Source organism: Caretta caretta, chromosome 10 (assembly GCF_965140235.1).
Source record: "Caretta caretta isolate rCarCar2 chromosome 10, rCarCar1.hap1, whole genome shotgun sequence".
Taxonomy (NCBI): Eukaryota; Metazoa; Chordata; order Testudines; family Cheloniidae; genus Caretta; species Caretta caretta.
The window spans coordinates 23,707,965-23,729,586 of record NC_134215.1 but is presented as its reverse complement, the minus strand read 5'-3'; the positions used below and the strand labels follow the sequence as shown (position 1 = coordinate 23,729,586).

At 42.4% G+C, this 21,622-nt stretch overlaps 1 protein-coding gene across 2 annotated transcripts; it reads right to left on the bottom strand.

The window, feature by feature from the left end:
* Positions 1-1,351: 1,351 nt before the first annotated feature.
* DEXI (Dexi homolog) lies at positions 1,352-17,109 on the bottom strand. 2 transcript variants are annotated; one of them, XM_048865587.2, is made up of 2 exons: positions 15,747-17,109; positions 1,352-2,036 (listed from the first exon to the last, which is right to left on the bottom strand). In XM_048865587.2, exon 1 carries the CDS (start codon positions 16,527-16,529, stop codon positions 16,248-16,250), a length of 282 nt encoding a protein of 93 aa, XP_048721544.1. In that variant the 5' UTR covers positions 16,530-17,109; the 3' UTR covers positions 1,352-2,036; positions 15,747-16,247. The 2 variants fall into 2 exon arrangements, with proteins under 2 accessions (XP_048721544.1, XP_074988877.1); XM_075132776.1 differs by having other exon boundaries at positions 15,904-17,109.
* Positions 17,110-21,622: the final 4,513 nt, after the last annotated feature.

Genomic DNA, 21,622 nt, shown 5'->3' with positions numbered 1-21,622 from the left:
ATAAGTCATGTGTTCCAGACCCCTAATCATTTTTGTTGCCCTTCGCTGGACTCGCTCCAATTTATCCACATCCTTCTTGAAGTGTGGGGCCCAAAACTTGACACAGTACTCCAGATGAGGCCTCACCAATGTCGAATAGAGGGGAACGATCACGTCCCTCGATCTGCTCGCTATGCCCCTACTTATACATCCCAAAATGCCATTGGCCTTCTTGGCAACAAGGGCACACTGCTGACTCATATCCAGCTTCTCGTCCACTGTCACCCCTAGGTCCTTTTCCGCAGAACTGCTGCCTAGCCATTCGGTCCCTAGTCTGTAGCTGTGCATTGGGTTCTTCCGTCCTAAGTGCAGGACCCTGCACTTATCCTTATTGAACCTCATCAGATTTCTTTTGGCCCAATCCTCCAATTTGTCTAGGTCCTTCTGTATCCTATCCCTCCCCTCCAGCGTATCTACCACTCCTCCCAGTTTAGTATCATCCGCAAATTTGCTGAGAGTGCAATGCACACCATCCTCCAGATCATTTATGAAGATATTGAACAAAACCGGCCCCAGGACCGACCCTTGGGGCACTCCACTTGATACCGGCTGCCAACTAGACATGGAACCATTGATAACTACCCGTTGAGCCCGACAATCTAGCCAGCTTTATTTTGGGGAAATGAAACTGTTCAGCTTTCAGCCCTCATTAGAATAAAAGGGCTTGTTTGCATGGCCCGGCAGTTCGGACTACAGGGGTGTGAACTGCAGCATGCGCTAGCTAGCTCACATTAAGGTGGTCCTGTTGGAAAGGGGATTACGTTAACGTGAACTAGGTACCTTGTAGTTTGCACTAGCAGGATTTGCATGGGGCAGTTACGATGCAACAGTCTGGTGTGCGCTGCAACTCATGCCCCTGTAGTCCACACTGCAGGGTCATGTAGACAAGCCCTAAATTAACCCAAACTGTGTCCCTTTTAGTTTGCACAAGCGGTGTCCAAATGGGGGCGCTACAGCACAGCATGCTAGGGTACACTACAGTTCACATCCCTGTAGTCCGAACTGCAGGGCCATGTAGGAATAACACATGCCTTTGCTAAAGAGTCTTCCTCTCACAGCTTTGCTAATGCATTTCAGTCAGGACCTGCATCATTCCTGCGATTTCAGTTCAGGAAGGATGTTTTTTAAAGTAGTTGTTAATGCAAAAGCTCTAAATGCTATTTGTATTTCAGGTATCTTTCTCTTCCATAAAATCTAGGTTTTAGTAGCTAAAGACTATATAGAACATGGAAGTGGCTTAGGAAAGTTTGATTTCGAGAAAGTACACTAAATTCCTTTGTGTAAATGAAACCAGAATGACCCCCCGACAAACTGATTTGCATACTTTTTAATTGAACAAGGTCAGTCTTCAATGTATTGCTTTTACATGTGTACATAAGAACTTGAATTTAAACAATGTGCAAAGTATCCTGTTAGCTAATTAATCCTCCAGATTTATACTGGATTCTCTCTTGCTGCCCTAATACAAGACTCACAAAATTAAAAACAAAACAAACAAAAAATACCCACACCTTACAAAACAATCCCTTTCTGTAATACTGTTCTGAACCAAATTTAATTTGTAGTGGTTTTAGGCTCTATTCCAACAGCAGAACTGACCTTCTGAACTAACAGCCAGGAAAGTTTTCAACATGTGACCTGATTTGAACTTCATAAACAGTAATACAGATTGCCCATTTGGGTAACATATTTATTCAAAAGTTTATCAAATCTGAGTAAAAGCTTTGTTTAAAGTATGGAGAGACCACTTTTTAAAATGTCCATGAAGGCCATGTCCTAAGGAGGCCCGGTGATGCATATGAATCACTGCAGTTAGTGTAACAACCCTGATCCAACAATCCTGGGGAAAAGTCACAGCTGAAACATTCTGATGCTGCCACTTCACATTGTCTCGCCCGTTTTGTCTCCTGTACATTCCTTTTAGTTTTGAACATTCAAGGCCACAGTTTCGTGTTCCATGATTCCTGTCCTGGAACATTTTCAAGTGTGCAACAAACCTATTTGAAAGAAAACCAGATTATTACAATAACACTAGCTCATTAGTCCTTGACTCCCCAGTGGTTTTTGTTTAACCAAAGAGGCACTAAGTGGTGAAGAATAGCATGCAAAAATTTCAAACTAGACAGTTTTGAGGACAATGCTACTTATATGTGTTTAAGGTTGAGACTGTTCGTAGTGACGCCTAGGCCAGTTAAATTCCAAAACAAGTAAAGGTCTGAAATCACTCTTTCACTGAAGTCAATGCAACAGTGGGCTGGATTAGCCCTGCAGATAAATCTAACACTTATGCATGTCCAAAATTCATCGGAAAAGAAGCACAGTGCTATTCTCATTTTAAACTGACTTGGAAATCTCTCCTGAGACGCAATGTAAATTCACAAACAAAAGTTTTCTTTAGACAAAAATAGTTTGCTGCTGCCAATGTGGTCACCACAGTATAATACACAAAGTTCAGACAGTCCTTGCCCCAAAGTGCTTGAGCAAAAGTGGGCCAAATCTGTGTGCTGTTCATAGTTTTCACTGCTGTTTGAAGCAGCTAGAGTTTTCTTTGACAACTTTCATAAGTGTTTGTTACATGCATGTAATCAAACTTCCTTTATGCACTAAAATTCATTGTTGCTGGGGTTTGATCATAGCTAACAGTTGCCCTGCATCTTCAATAGCCATCATTCTTTAGCAGTAATACCTGGACACAGGAAGACTACAAAGGAGTAGGGGTTAGGGAGTAGAGTGGGGTGGGAATTTTTGGATTAAATGGTTTTTCACTGGAAAATGCTGATGCATCAAAACCGAAACATTTCACGGGAAAGGGTGAGATTTGTCCTACCTTTTGTTGGGAAGGTTTCTCAGATCCAGGATGGAATTTCTGATCAAAACAAGGGGGGAGGGGAAGGGAGACACACATACACTACCCAGAATAGCCAATAACCTGGTGATAGAGTGCTGATATGGTTTGGATCCCTGTTCTGCCTAATTTGGAATTGCCAGAATGGATTAGATCCTAGATCCATCTAGTCTAGTATCCTGTCTCACAATAGCCTGTGCCAGATGCTTCAGAGGAAAGTGAAAGAACCCCAAATTTGGCAGATGTGGGGTAACTACTCCCCACATAGGTCTCATCCTGGGTGTCTAACAGATTGTTTTTAGATTAGCACATCATAATGGATGGCTAAGTACTGCAGACCTCAATAGCAGATTTCCTTTTTAAAAAGAAATCCCTACATTTGGCAGGCTATCGGGATCTCTTTCCAGAGAATTGCTGTGTAATCCTGCGGCGACACACTGTCCTGACCCTAACAACTATGACTACAGCACTTCTGTGGCAGCTTTTCTCCTAATATGCTAAATGAGGCATTCTGTATATTAGAAATGCAGATGTATAAACTACTGTCTTTAGCTATGATTTTTAAGTGATCTCAAAACATATCTGCCTCCTTAAAATACAGTAATAATAACAGGAAAATGCCCTTTTCATTGTAAACAGAGGAGAACAAAATTGAGGTGCTGTATAACTTTACATACCAATGCTAATTCAAGGCCTAAGCCTACAACACCAAAATAATGCCATGGACGTCAAGGAGCTACTCACATGCAATAAGGGATTTCAGGATCAGGCCCTCATAAACACTATCAACTTGAATATGGCCCCCAAATTAAATTTAAATTAAATGAAAACAAGCGTCTATAAAACTTAAGACTAATAGAACCGCTACAATAAATTGTTTTCAGAGCTCCAAAGGTGCAGTGGGAAGAACCTGAAAGTGAAAAGATTCAATTGCTTAGTATTTTTCTCATTTTGGAGAAAGAGCACCGGGACAATGAAACTGGACGCTTACCATTCTTTTCTAGACATTTGGGATTTTTTTTTTCTGATGTGGGTAAAGAAATGAATTTACCTTTGTCATCTTCAAAATCTCATGTTTTAAACTTCAGGGTCCATGAGTGTAAGAAAATGAGAGCGTACATTCACAAACCCTTTTTCTAATACAACATATTGTACATCGTAATGTGTGTAGGAATTAGCCATTCAAAATGCATGAATAGCTGTCCTGAACTCTTCAGACTGTGATTGGAAAGGTAATTTTTCAAAGCTTGAGAGAAGGATTTATAGCTTACTTATCAGTGACTTTGATATTGCTCCACAATTTGCAAACATAAGCTCAGTTAGCAGAATGTATTGATTTTGTGATGTCAATAGAGATAGAGAAAGCAGATTATCAAATTGAGATAATCCAGCATTTATCTGACACAATATATCCACTTCTCATACTGGTAGTTTCACTAGTATATAAGTAACTGTTACCTAAACAAATATTGTCCTTATGTTCACCTCTCAAGACTGGTAGCATTGTTGTAACAGGCTGGCAATGTTTATCTAAAACAACCCTATTCTGTTAGCAGGTGTTGATCCTGATGGGAAAGTGTTATATGAGTTCTGCTGACTCACCGAAGCAGGTGACTTCCATCATCTGGATATAAGTGAGGTGGTAAGTAGCTTGCTAGGAAGGGAGGGCCTCTAGTGTGGAAAAAAACCATACTGAGAGAGGATCACCAAGCAGATGGAGGGGCTTTGATCTAATATTTATTATCTTATTGCTATTTCTTTGTTAATAAAACCAAACCTGCTGGGGGAATAATTCTGGACTTCATATAACATATGGACTTTATTTGTACAGTGCGTTAGGAAAAGTCCCTGCTCACAACTGCATGCAAAAACCTATTCATGTGTGTACCTTTCTTTTATGGGCCATTAAGTCTACCTTGCAAGAGTAGGCTGGTTTTGTCAGAGAGCAGCTCTTTTCAAGCATGACTCTTTGAAAATCCCATCTTTTCATTTTTCTCTCTGACTGCTACGCATTTGCTTAATTTTGATCAAGACTGAGGGAGTAAGAGTCCCCAGAGATAATAGCTTTGCTCTGGTAAGTGGGGCTGTAACCAAACCTGGTACTTCTGGTGTTTGGCTTTCCCTGTGCCCACAAGTGGCCTCTACATACAACTTTCCAGAACAGCTTGGGAAAGGAATCAAAATATCTCTGCCTGCAACTGGGTGCTCACAGTTACCTCAGCTCCTGATTCTGTCTTCTAGACAGTCAGAGTACAGGTCCCATCTCTCCAAGATGCCCAAAAGTGGTAAACCCAACATAACAGTTACCATACCCCAACCTAGAGCCTGTTTGTTCCCTTCCATCTGCCTTCCTCCCCACAATAAAATGCCTGGGAAGGGACTTGGGACAAAGGACGTTTAAAAAGTGATTTGGAATGGAGTGTGGATCATCATTACAAAGGGGTGACCCTAAGGGCCTGGTGATCCAGCCATGAGGTACACAAGGCAGTTCATCTCATATTAGGCATGATCTCATTACCTTCCTTTTCTTTATTTAGGAACTTATGTTGATCTCCTGTCTAGGGTAAATGTTATTAAACAGACACAATTAATCTGATCATTATCATTGACTGTATTATAATGATTTAATTACAATTTACCTATATTTCACATAACCTCTAACTTCAGTTTGTCCTTCTCTTTTTTTAGAATCGCTGGACCTGCCAAGAAACTGTTATGGGGATCAGTAATATTGCAGGACAAACTGCCTGGTTTTGGTGACAAAAATAAATACATCAGTAAGTCATGCACCAATCTTGCTTCACCTTCTCCTAATTTATTCCACCTGACCTAACCTGCCTTTGTTAGGCAAATGTGCAAGAAAACTATCAAAGGGGATTCAGTACCATAGCTAGAGGTTAATCCTGCCCTCACCTGGTATGATTCCGTTGGAGGCAAGGAGTTGGTCAGATACTGAGATGATATAGTAATGGATGAAGGATTTTTTAAAAAACCAACTGTATGGGATGGTATAGCATGGAGCCCAGCTCTATAGGGGATTGGAGTCTTTGTATGGCTGTGTGCGAAGGTGTATGGATGCATAGAATGTCAGGCTAAAGGATCCACTGCTAGGCAGATCCTCTGCCAGCAGAGAGGGGGATTTTAGGACTCTGGAAACTACGTCAGCCATTAGGCTGGAATAGACTCTGTAGAGCAACCTGCTAGGGGACAAGTCTTCTCCTTTCATGGAGATCGCCAGATGAGTTTGGGAGAGAGGATTTCCTTGTGAAGGAATCTTAACCCACCTGATCATCAATTAGAAGGAATTATATTTCACACTCACAGGAGATGGAAAAGCAGTACTAGGAAGCATGTCTTTTGTCTAATGCGGTATTTCTCTACCGAGTTTGTCTGCCATAGGAATGAGTTAAAGAGAAACACTACTGAAGAGTAAGGCTAAGATTTTGTCACTGATATTTTTAGTAAAAGTCATGGACAGGTCACAGGTAATAAAGAAAAATTCACAGAAGCCCATGCCTAAAAATGTCCGTGACAAAATGGGGAGGGAGAAGGCCCCAGCACCTACCACTGCTGGGGCTCTGAAGTCCCCCACTGCCTGCAGCAGTGGGGCAGCTGAGGGGTCCCCAGGCTGCCCGCTGCCTGCAGAGCACACTACCCTCGGCGGCCAGGAGCTGCAATCAGAGTGTGTCCCCCCCACTGCCCACAGTGGCCGGGAGCTGCAGGGTCCCCCCACTGCCTGCAGTGCTTCAGGGCTGAAGTCATGGAGGTCTCTGGAAGTCACGGATTCCGTGATTTCCACGACCTACATGACAAAATCGTAGCCTTACTGAAGAGATCTATAAAGTCCTATTACAGTCATCAAACACTCTTTATAACCTTGCTATTTAAACCAAGGACAAAGAATAGATGGAATAAGTTTTAATAAAGAGTTTAATTCGTCAATGTTTATCTGTTTAGTGATATTTTCCAGGCTGAACTGAACATTTTTGCTGCACTATAGAGAATATAGGTTTCAGAGTAGCAGCCATGTTAGTCTGTATTCGCAAAAAAGGAAAGGAGGACTTGTGGCACCTTAGAGACTAACCAATTTATTTGAGCATAAGCTTTCTTGAGCTACAGCTCACTTCCACTGAATGCATCCGATGAAGTGAGCTGTAGCTCACAAAAGCTTATGCTCAAATAAATGGGTTGGTCTCTAAGGTGCCACAAGTACTCCTTTTCTTTTTATAGAGAATATAGGGATTTTTTTTTTAGCATGCTATATATGGAGCAAACTCTTCTTTTTTACTTTTGTGCAACTCCAGTGAGTTGGCCTAGACATAACAGAGCAAAATTTGTTTGAGCCTGTGCAGTTATACTACCAAAGCACACAAGACGGCTGCCTCACGAATGTTTCAAATATAGCTATAGGCCGCTAGACCAAGTTAGTAATTTATAGTAGCAGATATTAAATGGTGTGTGAATGATAGAATTGACCAGCATATTCGAGTCTTGCCTCTCTATTCAATTGTTTAAAAAATAATCTATCCTTCAAATGTAATTTGAACCTAAACTTTAGTGATGGAAAACAAAAGGGGGCAAATCTTGTTGAGATCTTATAAATGCAGTCATCCTACTTGCTATAAAAACACCAGCAAGCATATAATAGTTCAGCTGCGAAAGCATAACACCAATATATTAAAAATAAATAAGTCATGCTCTTTTTGCTAATTCTGTCTTTGAAGTTGCTGTTCCTTCCAGGTCATAACAATGCAGAGGAAATGATGTGTCTTTATTTTGTATCCAGCACTGTATTCCTTCTAATTCCTGATATAATCCTGAAAGAAAGGGAGAGCTTAGAATTGGGCATACCACCATGCAGCCTCTTCCTGTCTGTTCAGACCACCATGCAGCCTCTTCCTGTCAGTTTGGCAGTTTCATTTTGGTAAGGTCAGATTTTTAAACCTCTCAACATCCACCAGATGGTAGAATTTTTATTTGTTAAGATCTATTTGGGATCTTTGACAGAATGGTTAATCTCTTAACAAAACCTTAGGAGAAAAATGCACTTAACTGGCCACGTGAAAAGAGCATGGTTTGTAAATTTGAAAGGCTAAATTCTGACCAGTTTTTAGCTGATACTGACAGAGAAAAAAGAAATTGACCTTCCCAGATTAGGCTCTCCACAGATTTCCAAAACTTGAATTGTGTTTCTCTACAGACTTAACACAACTGCTAGTTTGTTTAAACTGCTTGTTTAGTGTTTAACACAGTACTCTATGTAACAGTAAGAATGAAAAGGAGAAATAGACTGTCCATTGCACACAGCTGGATAGCCTCAAAGGAGACCATGGAAAACTCTCACCTACCTTCTTTAAAGGAGGTGGCAGACAACATACCTAAACTTCTATGCCTGTGAGGAGAAAGGGAGCTTATAATTAGCATAGATTAACAGAAAAATGTAGCCATCTCTGGGCAGTGCTTGCTTGATTGGGACTCTGGGTTTCCCAAATAAACCCTCCATTGCTATGAAGTTTCAACACCCTTGTGTGGCGATAGAGGCAAGAGATCTAAGCTGCCCAAATCAACAGGCTAAGCGTCTGTAAACACATGACTCGTTTCTTCAAGTTTAGAACTACTGATTGCCATCTGAAAGGGAATATTAATATAGTCCTTTCTCCTAAAGAAATGATGCCTTTTTCTGTGAAGGATTAGATTGGATTCATTCCTTTATTCCTTTGACAATATGGCTATTATACCATGCTAAATGGCACTTGTCCCCTCTCATTAAAGTGAGCTGGTGACTTAGAGTGTATTTGCTTAGCAAAGGACTCTAACACAATAAATATGAAAATTCCTTAAATAAGTTTGCTTTTAAAATCACTTGTGCTCTGGTGCTTTTTAATAGATGAAAACGCTCCGGGCTCAAGCATTTTTGATCCTAAACTCAATCTTCATTTATTTCCTCTGCCTCATTTACCTTTGACTCACATTAACAGTAACTTTTGGAAAGCTCATAAAACATTTGCCTCCATTCCTGCAATATGCAACTGAATGTGCTCGTTCTAGAAAATGTCTTGGGACCAGGTGTCAAACCAGTGCATGGAGATGTTTGACGGGCTGTAGCTACTGTCCTTGAGGGGTCAATCCAGTTCAGTTAGCCAAGACTTTGTCTTCAGGTTCTACCTAGGGCAGAATTCCTAGTAGCTTGAGCTGAAATTGAATAGTATCTCTATATGGGCTATATTTTGGCTAAGATTTTCAAAGCTAAGGGATCTGAACACTAATTCCCTTTCATTATAATAAATTATAATGGGAATTGGGCCTCCAAATCACTTACACGGCTCTAAAATTCTCAACTATTGCTCTTAAAGCCTGCTGTTACCACTGATGGTAGGAAATGCCAATTAGACTAGAGTGTGACAGATATGGCAATTTCTGTAATATCCTGCACAAACCTTGTTGAATTAAGTTTAAGTATCTTTGGTGTCCATTTTGTATTAAAAATGCAAAGTTTATGTATAAGTGTGGGGTTGTATGTAATCTCTGGGGGCAAAGGTAAACCTTGGGAAGTGTTATGACCTTCACAGGACTCTTTTAAACAATGTGTCAGACAAACAAAGTTAAGTGGAATGCCTAGGAAATATCTGTGGGGAGGGGAATGCAAATTACCACCTCCGGTCATGCAAAGACCCAACCTTTTGAAGCTTCGCCCTGAGAGGAGACCATTGTCTGGCTGGTTACCTACTCACCGTGTCTGCAGATGCATGCACGTTGGAGAACTAGTATGGAAGAATGAGAATGGTGAAGATCACATAAAAAGAAGACTCAGATTAGGTGCTGCAGCATTCAGAAAACTGCAAGCTCTGGAAGGCTAAAGACATTTTGCTTAAAATGAAAATCAGCATATTTGAGAGAACTGCCATGCTGATAAAGCTATACAGGTTGTAATGCTGGCATATGAGGAAAGCCAAGGAACTAAAGATATTGACTGCACAAGTGAATTAGCTAATAGGAATATTGAGAGATTCAAGACAGCAGAAAATAAAAAATGAAGTGACAAAAAAATGGCTAGGGCAAGAAATAATGCTGTTACGGGAGCTTCAGGAAAGACGACTGTGATGGATCAGACCTGTGTCAAGAATGGACCTGGAAAGGATATCACACGCAGCTATACATACCAGAGTGAGCGAGGAACTAGAAAGAGAGGAAGATCAAGAATCCACTGGACAGACGTCGTGTAGAATGACATAAAGCTAAAACATGTAAAGATGAAGGAATCTCTGAAGCTGATACAAGCCAGAAAGCAGAGGAAGGGCTTCCTTCGGCCCCACTGGCGCTGCTGAGCTGATCGACGGGAACCAAAGAGAGAAGAGTTTTGATGCTGTCAGTGGGAATGGTTACACCCTCCTGCCCCACCTTCTCACCTAGTGTGCCTGTTTTACACTTAGGGGAAACTCAGGCCCAAGTAAGTGAAGTGACCATGTTCACACAGTACGTCAGGGGCAGAGTGAGGGCCTAGCTCTTCTAATTCCCTATCCAATGCCTTGTCCACTGAACCACATTGCCTCATATAAACAGGGCACTTATTTTTAGTAGGCACTTTGTGTGTGTATAGCACTGCTATTTAAAGGATCTTAAAATAATTGCATAGGCAGTCCCATTTACAGACGGGGCAGAGTCCATGGGAGAATGTGGAACAGAACCCAGAGGTCTTATCCTTAACATTAAACTAATGACGTTATAACAAGCTTTCAATTTACACAGCTGTGTACAAATAATAAAAAATCTCTTGGCTTTCATAAATGTAACATTTAGTGCTAATGATTAACATTTGTAATCCCAAATTGAAGTAGGAGCGAACTAAGCTATTCCTTTGACCCTGATTTGGGATTTAAAAACTGGTATGCAACTAAAATGTTGCATTTCAGATTTCTGAACGCAGGACTTTGCTCATAAAAAGGAATTAATAATAATCCAGTGATACTAAAATTTTCTTATTATGCTGTTATTGTATATAAAGTATTAAATACATTATTTTTCTATTAAATATTTTTGCTGACTTTGATAACCTCATGATGAGTCACATTTAATTTTCAGGGATGTACAAAGAGAAGAGCAGTTACACAATCACATTCCAGTAGACCTCAAGTACATCACAGAGCTCAGAACACTCAACCTAAAATAACAGATGACACCGAGCAATTGCAGTTGCAATTCAGTTTACGTAGACAGGATTCTTAAAATATGCATTCTATTTAAATAGGACAGGAAGCTTTTTCAAGGTGTTTAGTGCTGTAACTCCCAAGCCCTGCCACCTACATGAGAGGATATAGAAAAGTCAGAGTTCTCCAAATAAATCAAGTGTAGTAGACTCCTCTAAGGCCCCACTTCTGCAGTCCATAAAAGTCTGTAACTCCTGTGATAGGGTGTATTTGCCACATCAGCCCCTGAGAGGGTAAATTAGGCCAGGGAAGCCTACCTGACCAATTAAGTGTCCAGTAGGGGAGAGCTATAGGCTACAAGGAGGCCACTAATTAGAGGCAGTCGCAGCTGAGCTGGAACAAGAGGAGCCTGTAAAAAGCCCAGGAGCTGCAAGTAGCAAGGAGACCATAGTTGCCCCTCTGAGGGGAAGGAGAATGGGCTGGCAAACCCAAAGAGAGAGGGGAGCCAGTGATGTAGGAAGAAGACTAGGGAAACAGCAGCAAGGCCTAGCACAGTACAGGCCTTGGCTGCATGTGATGGGGTCCCTTGGCCAGAACCCAGGGCAGAGGGTGGGCTTGGGTTCCCCTGACACAGAGAGTTGGAGATGTCAGCTGGACAGCTGATCCACAAGGACTATGACTTTACCCAAAGGGGAGGAACTTAGTGACCTGGCTGGAGGGCCAAGCCACAAACAGGAAGCTGCCACTCCAAGAGGGAGAGACAGGCTCCAGAGAAGAAGGTGGGTAGAGACTGCTGAGGAGGGTGAAGCACTTGGCAGAGCTGACCCCCAGAATGGCCAGGGAGAGGCACCGTGAGCGGTGACGGAATCCCATCACACTCCCTCTGAAGCTAATGGGAGTTTTTCATGAATATTGGCTGCAGCATTAGGCCTTTAACTGGGAAGCCCTAAGACTACTGTCCCAAGGGAGAACAAAATCTGGAAACACTTAAAATTAAATAAAATATTACAGATTTTAAAAGAATGCTAAATTACTTAATTTTATATCTCTGGTTTATACTTCTGTATTAAATGACCCGGATTTAGAATGCCACACCATGTTAAACACCATTTAACCACTTGGCACAGGCTAAATTCATCTCCATTAAGTAGGATTTATACTAACAATGTTCTGATTAAGCAGCACTTTATCATCCTCTGGAATTCAGCTTAAAACATCCCTAGAAAGCAGGTGTCCTGACCAAGTGCTGTATAAGAGATTTTTCTCCTGTCTAGACAAGGACACACAATCGGAAAACTAGACTTTCTGTAAGACCTCATTTTAAATGAGTACTGGCCACTAACTGGTTCCTTTTTATCTGTACAAGAACAGAATGATGATGGAAACAAAGGAAGGCTGCCAAGCTTTATATGTACACTGCACTTTGTTACCACTAGTCCGTCTAATACAGCTCTTAAACTTTTTCCTCTCTACAAACATAATAATATGGAAAATGCAGGGAAAAAAGCAAGATGACAAGCTGTTTAAAAAAAAAGCCCATTAATTAAGAGAAAAATCTCTGGACTGGAACATTTGCGACAGAGGCAATGAGTTTAAACTGTGAGGAAGAGCAGTGTTCTTCATGTGCCTCCATGCTGAACTCAAAGAACAATTAAGCAATGATTGTGATAGGCTTTAGCAGCAATCTGACAAAGTCTTCCTTGCATAGGAAGATGGTGCTGCTGACCTGAGGGCTTGAGCAGTGGAACTGGATTGAAAAGAAAATAGGGGAAATCCTTAAAGGTGGTTTTGCAAGATGCAGAAGGATGAAAACGTAAAACCAGAATATAATATGTTAATCACAATGGGCCCTGTTCCTGGCCCCACAGAAAACCTTGATTAAACTCCCATGCACATCAATGAGATCAGGATTGGGACCATGTTATAATTTTATGTTTAATGGAAAAGGTAATGCCTATGTACTAGTCAATTCTGATAGCAACTCTGTGCCTCATCTTGCTGAGTTTTCTGTGAATTGTTCTGTGCCACACGCTTCTGGGGCAAGGCAGGAGGACTGGCTCCCTATACCTATGGATCTCCCAAGGTAACTCAAGATCCAGGTAGAGCTCAGAATTCCCTGTGTCATCCCTCCTAGGAAATCACCCTTCAGCCTCATGCATGCGTGTTTTTGTTTCACAGCATGGTAAGAGATAATGCTGATAAGGTGAGCAGCACTATCTTGTACAGAATTCCCATAGGTGATGCTCTGAGTACATGCAGAGGGGTTTCTGCAGGAGCAACAGTGAGCTTGTTGCCTTTTCTTCCTTTTATGCCCCATAGTGCATTCAGCGAGGTTTTGCAAACCCGTTTATGGAACCAGAGGGGTATATGATTATATAACACCATTTTTCATTTTACATAGTATCCATCCTCCTCGAAGATCCCAATGCACCTCCTAGACTGTTGGCTTTGGTGGGAGTTATGTACAAATACCTGGGGACATAATTTTACCCTGTATATAAAAGGGTTACTCATCCATCACTTAAATGCTGCCAATGATGGGGACTGAAAGTCAGCTCCTGTAACACTGCACAGCTTCTTGGAAAGGAAATGAAGAACAATTTCTGCACCTTAAACTTCAGGGGGAATATAGAATGGCAAAATATAATTACACAAGCTGGGCCTGGGTCAGTATACAACTAGCAAAAATAAAATGTGTGGGATCTTTTTAGGATTGCCTCCTATTGACATTTGTGGAAGCTGGAGAGAGAGCTGAGCACTTACCAGGACTGAGCCCTTAATTATTATGGATGGCCACTAGTGCGATTTGTTCTGTGCTGACTCAGCAAAAAACATGCTATCCACTGAACCACTAACAATACTTCCTGCACTTTTCCATGTAAGTCTCCTGACCAGGCCCAATTCTGCTTCCATAATGTAATCAGATTACTGCTGAAGATGATACAGAACTCATTGCTCAGTCTTGTACCAGGCAAAATTAATTTCTTCTTTGGTAAGAGACAAAGACATAATGAAAGATAGTTTTTAATATTTGTAAATTGTTTAGAGACACCTAGTTTTATAGAAAGAAAAGGAGTACTAGTGGCACCTTAGAGACTAACCAATTTATTTGAGCATAAGCTTTCGTGAGCTGCATCCGATGAAGTGAGCTGTAGCTCACGAAAGCTCATGCTCAAATAAATTGGTTAGTCTCTAAGGTGTCACAAGTCCTCCTTTTTTTTTTTTTTTGCGAATACAGACTAACGCGGCTGCTACTCTGAAACTAGTTTTATAGGGAATTTTGTATAGTATTCCTTCATGGCTGCTATTATGAATGTAACTTTTCCCCCTCAAAAATTCTGTCGCAGTTTCCCCTTTTTATCTTTGTAAATGCTAAAGAAACTCAACTGATATTTCTGCAAAGATGCTCATTTTTATATATATATTTACATATGCTATTGTTTAGATCAAAATCCTGCTAGTACGTTTGGTAATAAGTTTCCATTTTAAAGTTTGTTTTCTTTAACATAAGAAGTTTGGCTAATTTGACTACACACATGGACTCCTGATTAAAAAGACTGAGTTTCTTAATGAATCACTTTTCAATATTTTTTAAAATACTGCACCTTTCATAATTGTCTTTACTCCTTACAATTTTCAATTGTTTAGAATAAATCACAAGTACTAGAATAAATTAAGTTGACTAAATGATTTCCCTCCCCTAAAATGCTTCATGGCTGACTAATATGAAATCATGTATTAGTTGCAAATAACAGTTAATTGTGTAGGTTTCACATTTATCCAGGATGAATACAAATAGGCTTTTTAAAAGAAGGGTACTGATTCAAAATATTTGTCCTGCCCCAACTAGAATTTCTGAGTCTTTAACTGACTGCTGTGGCCTTTCTAGGCCAGAGTTATAAGTTGTGGTCAGAGCCCAGGAAGTTTTAGGGGCCTGATCATCACAGTTGTTGAGTCTAATTGAGTCAATAGGCCCTTCAGGGGTTCAGCACCTAAAAATAAGTCCTTTAAGGACAATACTATATATACCAGTCAGTGGGGGACAGCAGTATTGAGACTAGAACCAGTTTTTGCAATTCTGTATTCCCTTGCCAGTGAACTAAAGGAGCTGCTCTGTTAAACTGGAAGAGGCTGGAGCCAGGAACCAAACAATTAAATGCTGCATTCTGAAATCTGATTAGAGGAGTGTATATGTATTTGAATTATGTCAATTACAAGACATGCTGCCAAACGAACGCCAGACGGCTCAGTGTGAACCACTACCCCGAGTTTAGCGTCAAACGATCTGTTTTGAAGCAACACAGAGATCACCCATCTAGACAGAGCCAAATTCTGTCCTCAGTTCAAGTCACTAGGGTTGGTTGCACACGCTTGCAGATGAGGGCAGTATCTCATCCCCACGAGTGGTGCACAGTTACAGACTCTACCATATCGATGTAGTGTGGAAAGGCCACCAGCTCACACATGGGATGCAGGATTTAATTTTAAAACGCTCTCCCTGTTTTCTAATCTACGTCCAGCTCCCAGTCGCATCGGAGTGTAAACTCCTCGCAGAGCCAACTCGTCCTTCCTTTCGGACTCCCTGCAGGCTGACTTTGCACCAGGAACAAATGGAGACCTGTGCTTGAGTAGTAGATATACACTGCGCTCCCGAAATCGCGCCCTCCTCCCAGCCCAATGCGTATTTACATGAACGTGAGCAAAAAATTAGCCAATACCTATCCACACGTGCCAGGCCAGCGATTATGGGGAGGGGGCTGTTTCCGGAACTCGGTTAAGCCTCCTACGAAACAGAATGGTACGCTGGGTGACGGGGGCTGGGGACAGATCCCCTAAACTTCCGGTTCTGCAAGTTCTGATGATGAGGATACTGACCAAGCTGGAAGAAATGACTTACAGCGCTTTGGAGCCCAGCAGGGCCCGCTGTGTCTGCCTCCAGCTCCCCACCGGGGCCTCCGCCGCAGCCTCCAGTTCCCATCCCATGAGCAGCGGCAGGTCCTAGGCACCTCAGCGAGAGGCAGCAGCCCCCCACTGACACTTGCATTGGTGGGGCCATTTTGGGCACACGATGCCGCGCTGAGTGAAATCAGATGTAAGGACAGCAGAGGGGTCTGGTGATCCCTTAGCCATGGCTACCAAGAACAACAGAAGCCCTCCAATTCTTGCCGTGTGTGTGTGTGTGGGGATTCCATAGTCACTTTCTGCACTCTTTTTGCTTGTTATTCCAAATACCCATCAAACACATCCAGCTCACTGTCCGTGTCATAGAGCACCGAGCCAGGGTCTGAGAGCACCCCCAAATCCACCAGAGCCTGGTCCATGTCTTCAGGCAGGAACACGATCCCTACATTGAGGACGATATACTCCATCAGGAAGGCATAGTAGAGAATCAGCACATTGACAAAGAACAAGCCCACGTAAAACATATAGGGCAGCACCAGCAGCGCATGGAAGGCCCAAGACTCCAGCGAATCCAGATGTGCAGAAACTGCGGCGGGCATACAGCTGTGCTGAGTAGAACTGCCTCGGCTCTCCAGAGGCCGGGGCTGGCTGCTGGTGTGCAGAGGTGCAGAAACAGCTGGCGCGGGCGCCCAGCTGTGCAGAACCAGCAAGCAGAGGGTGGTCGCTCAGATTAGCGGAAAACACTGCGTCGCGGCGGGCGCCCAGCTGTGCAGGGGGCCAATACACAACGCAGCTTCAAACAGAGGGTAAAATAAGAAACACGGAATGAGTGCTAATAACCCCAGACCGAGAGAGGAGAGGGGGGGGTCCTTCCACGGCCCGCAAAGGGGAGCAGGAACGGCAAATCCCCGAAGAGATCCGCTTGATCCACTCCCCCCTAATTCCCGTGCAAGAATGTGGCCAGATTTGGCTTCAGAAGCACTGCCGCAGCCCAGCCTTTGGAGGAAGCTTCTTCAGAGGCATTTCCCCGCGGCTGCTGCAGTCCTGCCGCTTGCTCTCTCGTCCTCCCGGCTGCAAACTTTGGGGGAATAAAGGTGCAGGCTCGCTCTTGTTGTTGTTAGGACTTGCCTGTAGTCAGCGATCCCACCCGCCGCCAGCCTCCGCAGCAGGAACCCCCCTCCCCCGTCCCTTACCCCTCCTCCTCCTCCTTCCCCCCCACCTCCTGTCTCCGCTGCATGCTGCTGCGTCTCAGCTGTTTGTGCACTGTGGGTCCCCCAGCTTCACTTTCAGCACTGCTGCCTCCAGCGCAGACCGCCCACCCAAGTCAGCCTCCCCGTCTTGCTGATTGGCTTGAATGAGGCACTGACTGACAGCAGGGGCTTGGTTTGTTGACAGTCAAATCCCGTTTCACCTGGGGGGTGAGTACTGATTGCGGGCTCGCTGGCTTTCTGACCCGGTGGCGGCTTCAGCAGTAAAGGCTCAGCAAGTTGCAACAATATTTATTTGTTTAGATGTTGCTTCCCTGTTTGGAATAACCACACGATTTCCTTTCTAGCAACTTTACTATAACGTTGTCCTTAAGAACATATATATACACATTTGGTTCTTGAGGCCATTCTGTGCTCCTAGTTATCACAAGCACTTCTTCTCTAGTACTAGCCAACAGGATGAGATGGGGCTTGGGGAGAAAGAGAGCGATTAGAAATTGTTAGGAGCTTTTATATTATATTGCTGATTTACAGTGAGTTATTCCAATTCCTTTTACTTTATCTGATCACCTCTTGGCATCGGAATCTGAGAGTTTTTTAAATGCTATGTGATTATCAGAACTGTTGGTTCCCCTGATGTCAAATGCCTTAATAATAAAATACTGTGGTGCACTTTTATAGCACATTTCACTGTGAGGTAGGTAAAGAATATTTAGGAATTAAATACCCATGACTAAAGCAGCCACTCTGGGAAGGAATTTGGCTTCTGTTTAACAGTGCACAACAATGCACAACAGCTAAGGGCTGAAACAATTGGGTAAGTAAAATGTAATTACTTGAGTTGGAATTTGGCCAGTAAACCAGGGCCCATACTCTTGCGAAAAGTGCTATGGTATCTTATTACCAGTAATGGTCAATAATTCTATTTTAACATTATGTCTGACAATGGCACCTATAGCAGTAGAGGTCCCTTAACATTATGCTGGGCATTTATATAATACTGACCGAGTCCTTGTCTATATTCAAAACATAATTAAGGATGTGATTTTAAACTGATTTAGTGAAACCGATGCCAACCCCTATGGGGAAACTCTTAGCTTAATTTAAACCTGGTTATTTTGATTTATCTCAGTTCAGTTCCTTATTGAGTTAAGCTACATCAATATGAAACAGGTTTAAACTGAATTAAGAGTGTCCACTCTGTTTTTTGATAGTATTCTCAGAAAAGAGCAAGCTGGTTTTTGGAAGGGCGTGGATACACAGACCAGATCTTCACTCTACGAAACATAATAGAACAGTGCTTAGAATGGCAACGGTAACTCTACATACATTTCATAGACTTTGAGAAGGCTTTTGATAGCATTCACAGGACCAGCCTATGGCGCATTCTGCGGGTATATGGAATTTCTTTCCGTTTAATCAATGTCATCAAAAGCTTCTATTTCAACTTTACATGCAGTGTTGATTACAGTGAGCTCAGTTTTGAAGTCAAAACAGGAGTATGTCAGGGGTATGTCATGTCTGCAATCCTCTTCAACATTGTCATTGACTGGGTAGTGAGGCATACAACAGAAGACATGCCAAGAGGCATTAAATGAATATTATTCTCATCCTTTGAAGACCTGGACTTTGCAGATGATGTCGCTCTCCTATCACATACCCAACACCATATACAAGAAAAAACAACTCAACCCAATGCATTCAGCCAGCAAATTGGACTGAAAATCAACCGCAATAAGACAGATATCATGACCCTTAATATTGTCTCACCATCACCAGTATGGATAGAGGACTATGTTCTCACCAATGCAGAAACATTCACAAACTTGGGCAGCACCATCAGCCAGGATGGTGGAACAAGCTAGGACATCTGGAACAAAATCAATAAAGTCAGGAACACCTTCAGGCACTTCAATACAGTCTGGAAATCGTCAAAATACAACACCAAAACAAAACTGAAGATTTATCAGATCTGCGTTCTTGCAGCACTACTTTATAGTGCAGAATGCTGGGGAATGAGAAAGTATGACATGACCAAACTGTCTTCATTCCATACAACCTGCCTCAGAAAAATCCTCTGTATCTTTTGGCCCAGAACAATCTCAAACCAAGATCTATAAGCACCATCATTGCCAGGAGGCGTTGGAGATGGATCGGTCTTGTAATTCGGATGGAAACTGATTTCATCACCAGAGTATCAATAAGATGGACACCTGAAGACAAGCGAAAATGAGGCCGACACTGCTTCATTTGAAAGGCTAACACACTGAGGTGTAATGGCAACAGGCCAAACTGTCAGATCAGATCTTGGTACATAAGGAAGTTGCACGAATTAAAGATTACAATGTTGTTCCTTAGGAAGAACTTTCTGTTAAAAATTTTTTGTTTTCTAATAAATCAAAATAAATGGCAAGGGCAAATATGCCTGACCAACCTGACTGCCTTCTATGATGAGATAACTGGCTCTGTGGATATGGGGAAAGCAGTGGATGTGATATATCTTGACTTTAGCAAAGCTTTTGATACAGTCTCCCACAGTATTCTTGCCAACAAGTTAAAAAAGTATGGATTGGATTAATGGACTATAAGGTGGACAGAAAACTGCTACAGGCTGGGGACCAACTGGCTAAACAGCAGTTCCGCAGAAAAGAACCTGGGGATTACAGTGGATGAGAAGCCGGATATGAGACAGCAGTGTGCCCTTGTTGCCAAGAAGGCTAACGGCATATTGGGCTGCATTAGTAGGAGCATTGTCAGCAGATGGAGGGAGGTGATTATTCCCCTCTATTCAACACTGGTGAGGCCACATCTGGAGTATTGCATCCAGTTTTGGGCCCCCCACTACAGAAAGAATATGGAGAAATTGGAGGGAGTCCAGCAGAGGGCAACGAAAATGCTAGGGCACATGACTTAAGAGGAGAGGCTGCGGGAATTGGGTTTATTTAGTCTGCAGAAGAGTGAGGGGGGATTTGATAGCAGCCTTCACCTATCTGAAGGGGGGTTCAAAGGAGGATGGAGCTAGGCTGTTCTCAGTGATGGCAGTTGACAGAACAAGGAGCAATGGTCTCAAGTTGCAGTGGGGGAGGTTTAGGTTGGATATTAGGAAAAACTATTTCACTAGGAGGGTGATGAAGCACTGGAATGGGTTACCTAGAGAAGTGGTGGAATCTCCATCCTTAGAGATTTTTAAGGTCTGGCTTGACAAAGTCCTGGCTGGGATGATTTAGTTGGGGTTGGTCCTGCTTTGAGCAGGGGGTTGGACTAGATGACCTCCTGGGGTCTCTTCCAACCTAATCTTCTATGATTCTATGAAATCTTTTTTACAGATTTTTCCCATTGAATGGAATGTCTGTGGATGGTTTAGCTAGATATAAGCCCAGGCAACAAACAGCTACTAAAATGAGGGAGGGGAAATGAGAATGAAAGAGACATTCAAAACATCATTTGCTCTCCAGGATCTTGCTAGGCGTTGGATGTATTCCAAATCTTCAGTTTATTTTGACCCTAAAACTAGAGGGCATTAAAGTGAACAATAGCAAGTCAGACATGGGTTCTGATCATTTAGGCTCCTATTCTGCAAGCACTTAAGTATGTGTTTAACTTTATGCACATTTAATCCCATTGAAACACGTGTGTGTATAGTAAAGCTTGTGTGCATTTGCAGGACCAGAGCCTTTGTTTTCCTTTACAAGAAGAGAATGCCAAAATAGAACACTTAGAAGAAGCTAGGCTTATATGGAGAATTATACCTTTTCTTTGAAAACTGGAAACGTAGACAGGAAAGAACAGGGGAAATACTTGATTTCATAAAGGGATATTTCTGATGAATTCTGGAGAGAATTGTTTTCATTTTATAGAATTACTACTTGTGTCACATCCACCACAAAGTAAACATAAGAAACTAAGACATCATACGTACTCAGTTAGCTGGTCCCTTTCTCATTTTTCCATTTGGAATATGATGGGAGGACACAGTTCAAAGGTATGGAGAGGCAGTGTGGCCTACTGAATAGTGCATTAGACTGGGATTCAAGAGTCCTGGATTATATTCCTGGCTCTGCTACTAGCCTGCTAAGGGTCCTTGGACAGTCACTTCACCTCGCTGTGCCTTATTCTCCCCATCTGTAAAATAAGAATAATGATAGTAACCTCCTTTGTAAAGTGCTTTGAGATCACTGATGTTAAGTCATATTTAACTGACAGGTTTTGTTTCTCATACAGAAACAGGGGTTAGATTGTTTATATTGAGGGTTGTGGATTTAGACTCTGCTGAGGCCTTTTGGATTTTCTTTTATCATGGTGTGCACTCTCTGGCAAAGCAGTGGATGAAGCAGTATTGCTTTCTCCCCATAGCTTGGGACAAAGCCAGCCCTCTTTCCCAAACCTGTGGCCCCCTACAGACGGTGTCTCCCAAAACGTGAGCCCTCCCACCATTTCTGCTAACCCATGCTCGAGGGGCCTCACCTCACCAAACCCACTCTACA

What these genes read in the sequence shown, in the direction of transcription:
- DEXI (XM_048865587.2), bottom strand. Translation starts at nt 16,529, where the DNA reads ATGCCCGCCGCAGTTTCTGCACATCTGGATTCGCTGGAGTCTTGGGCC.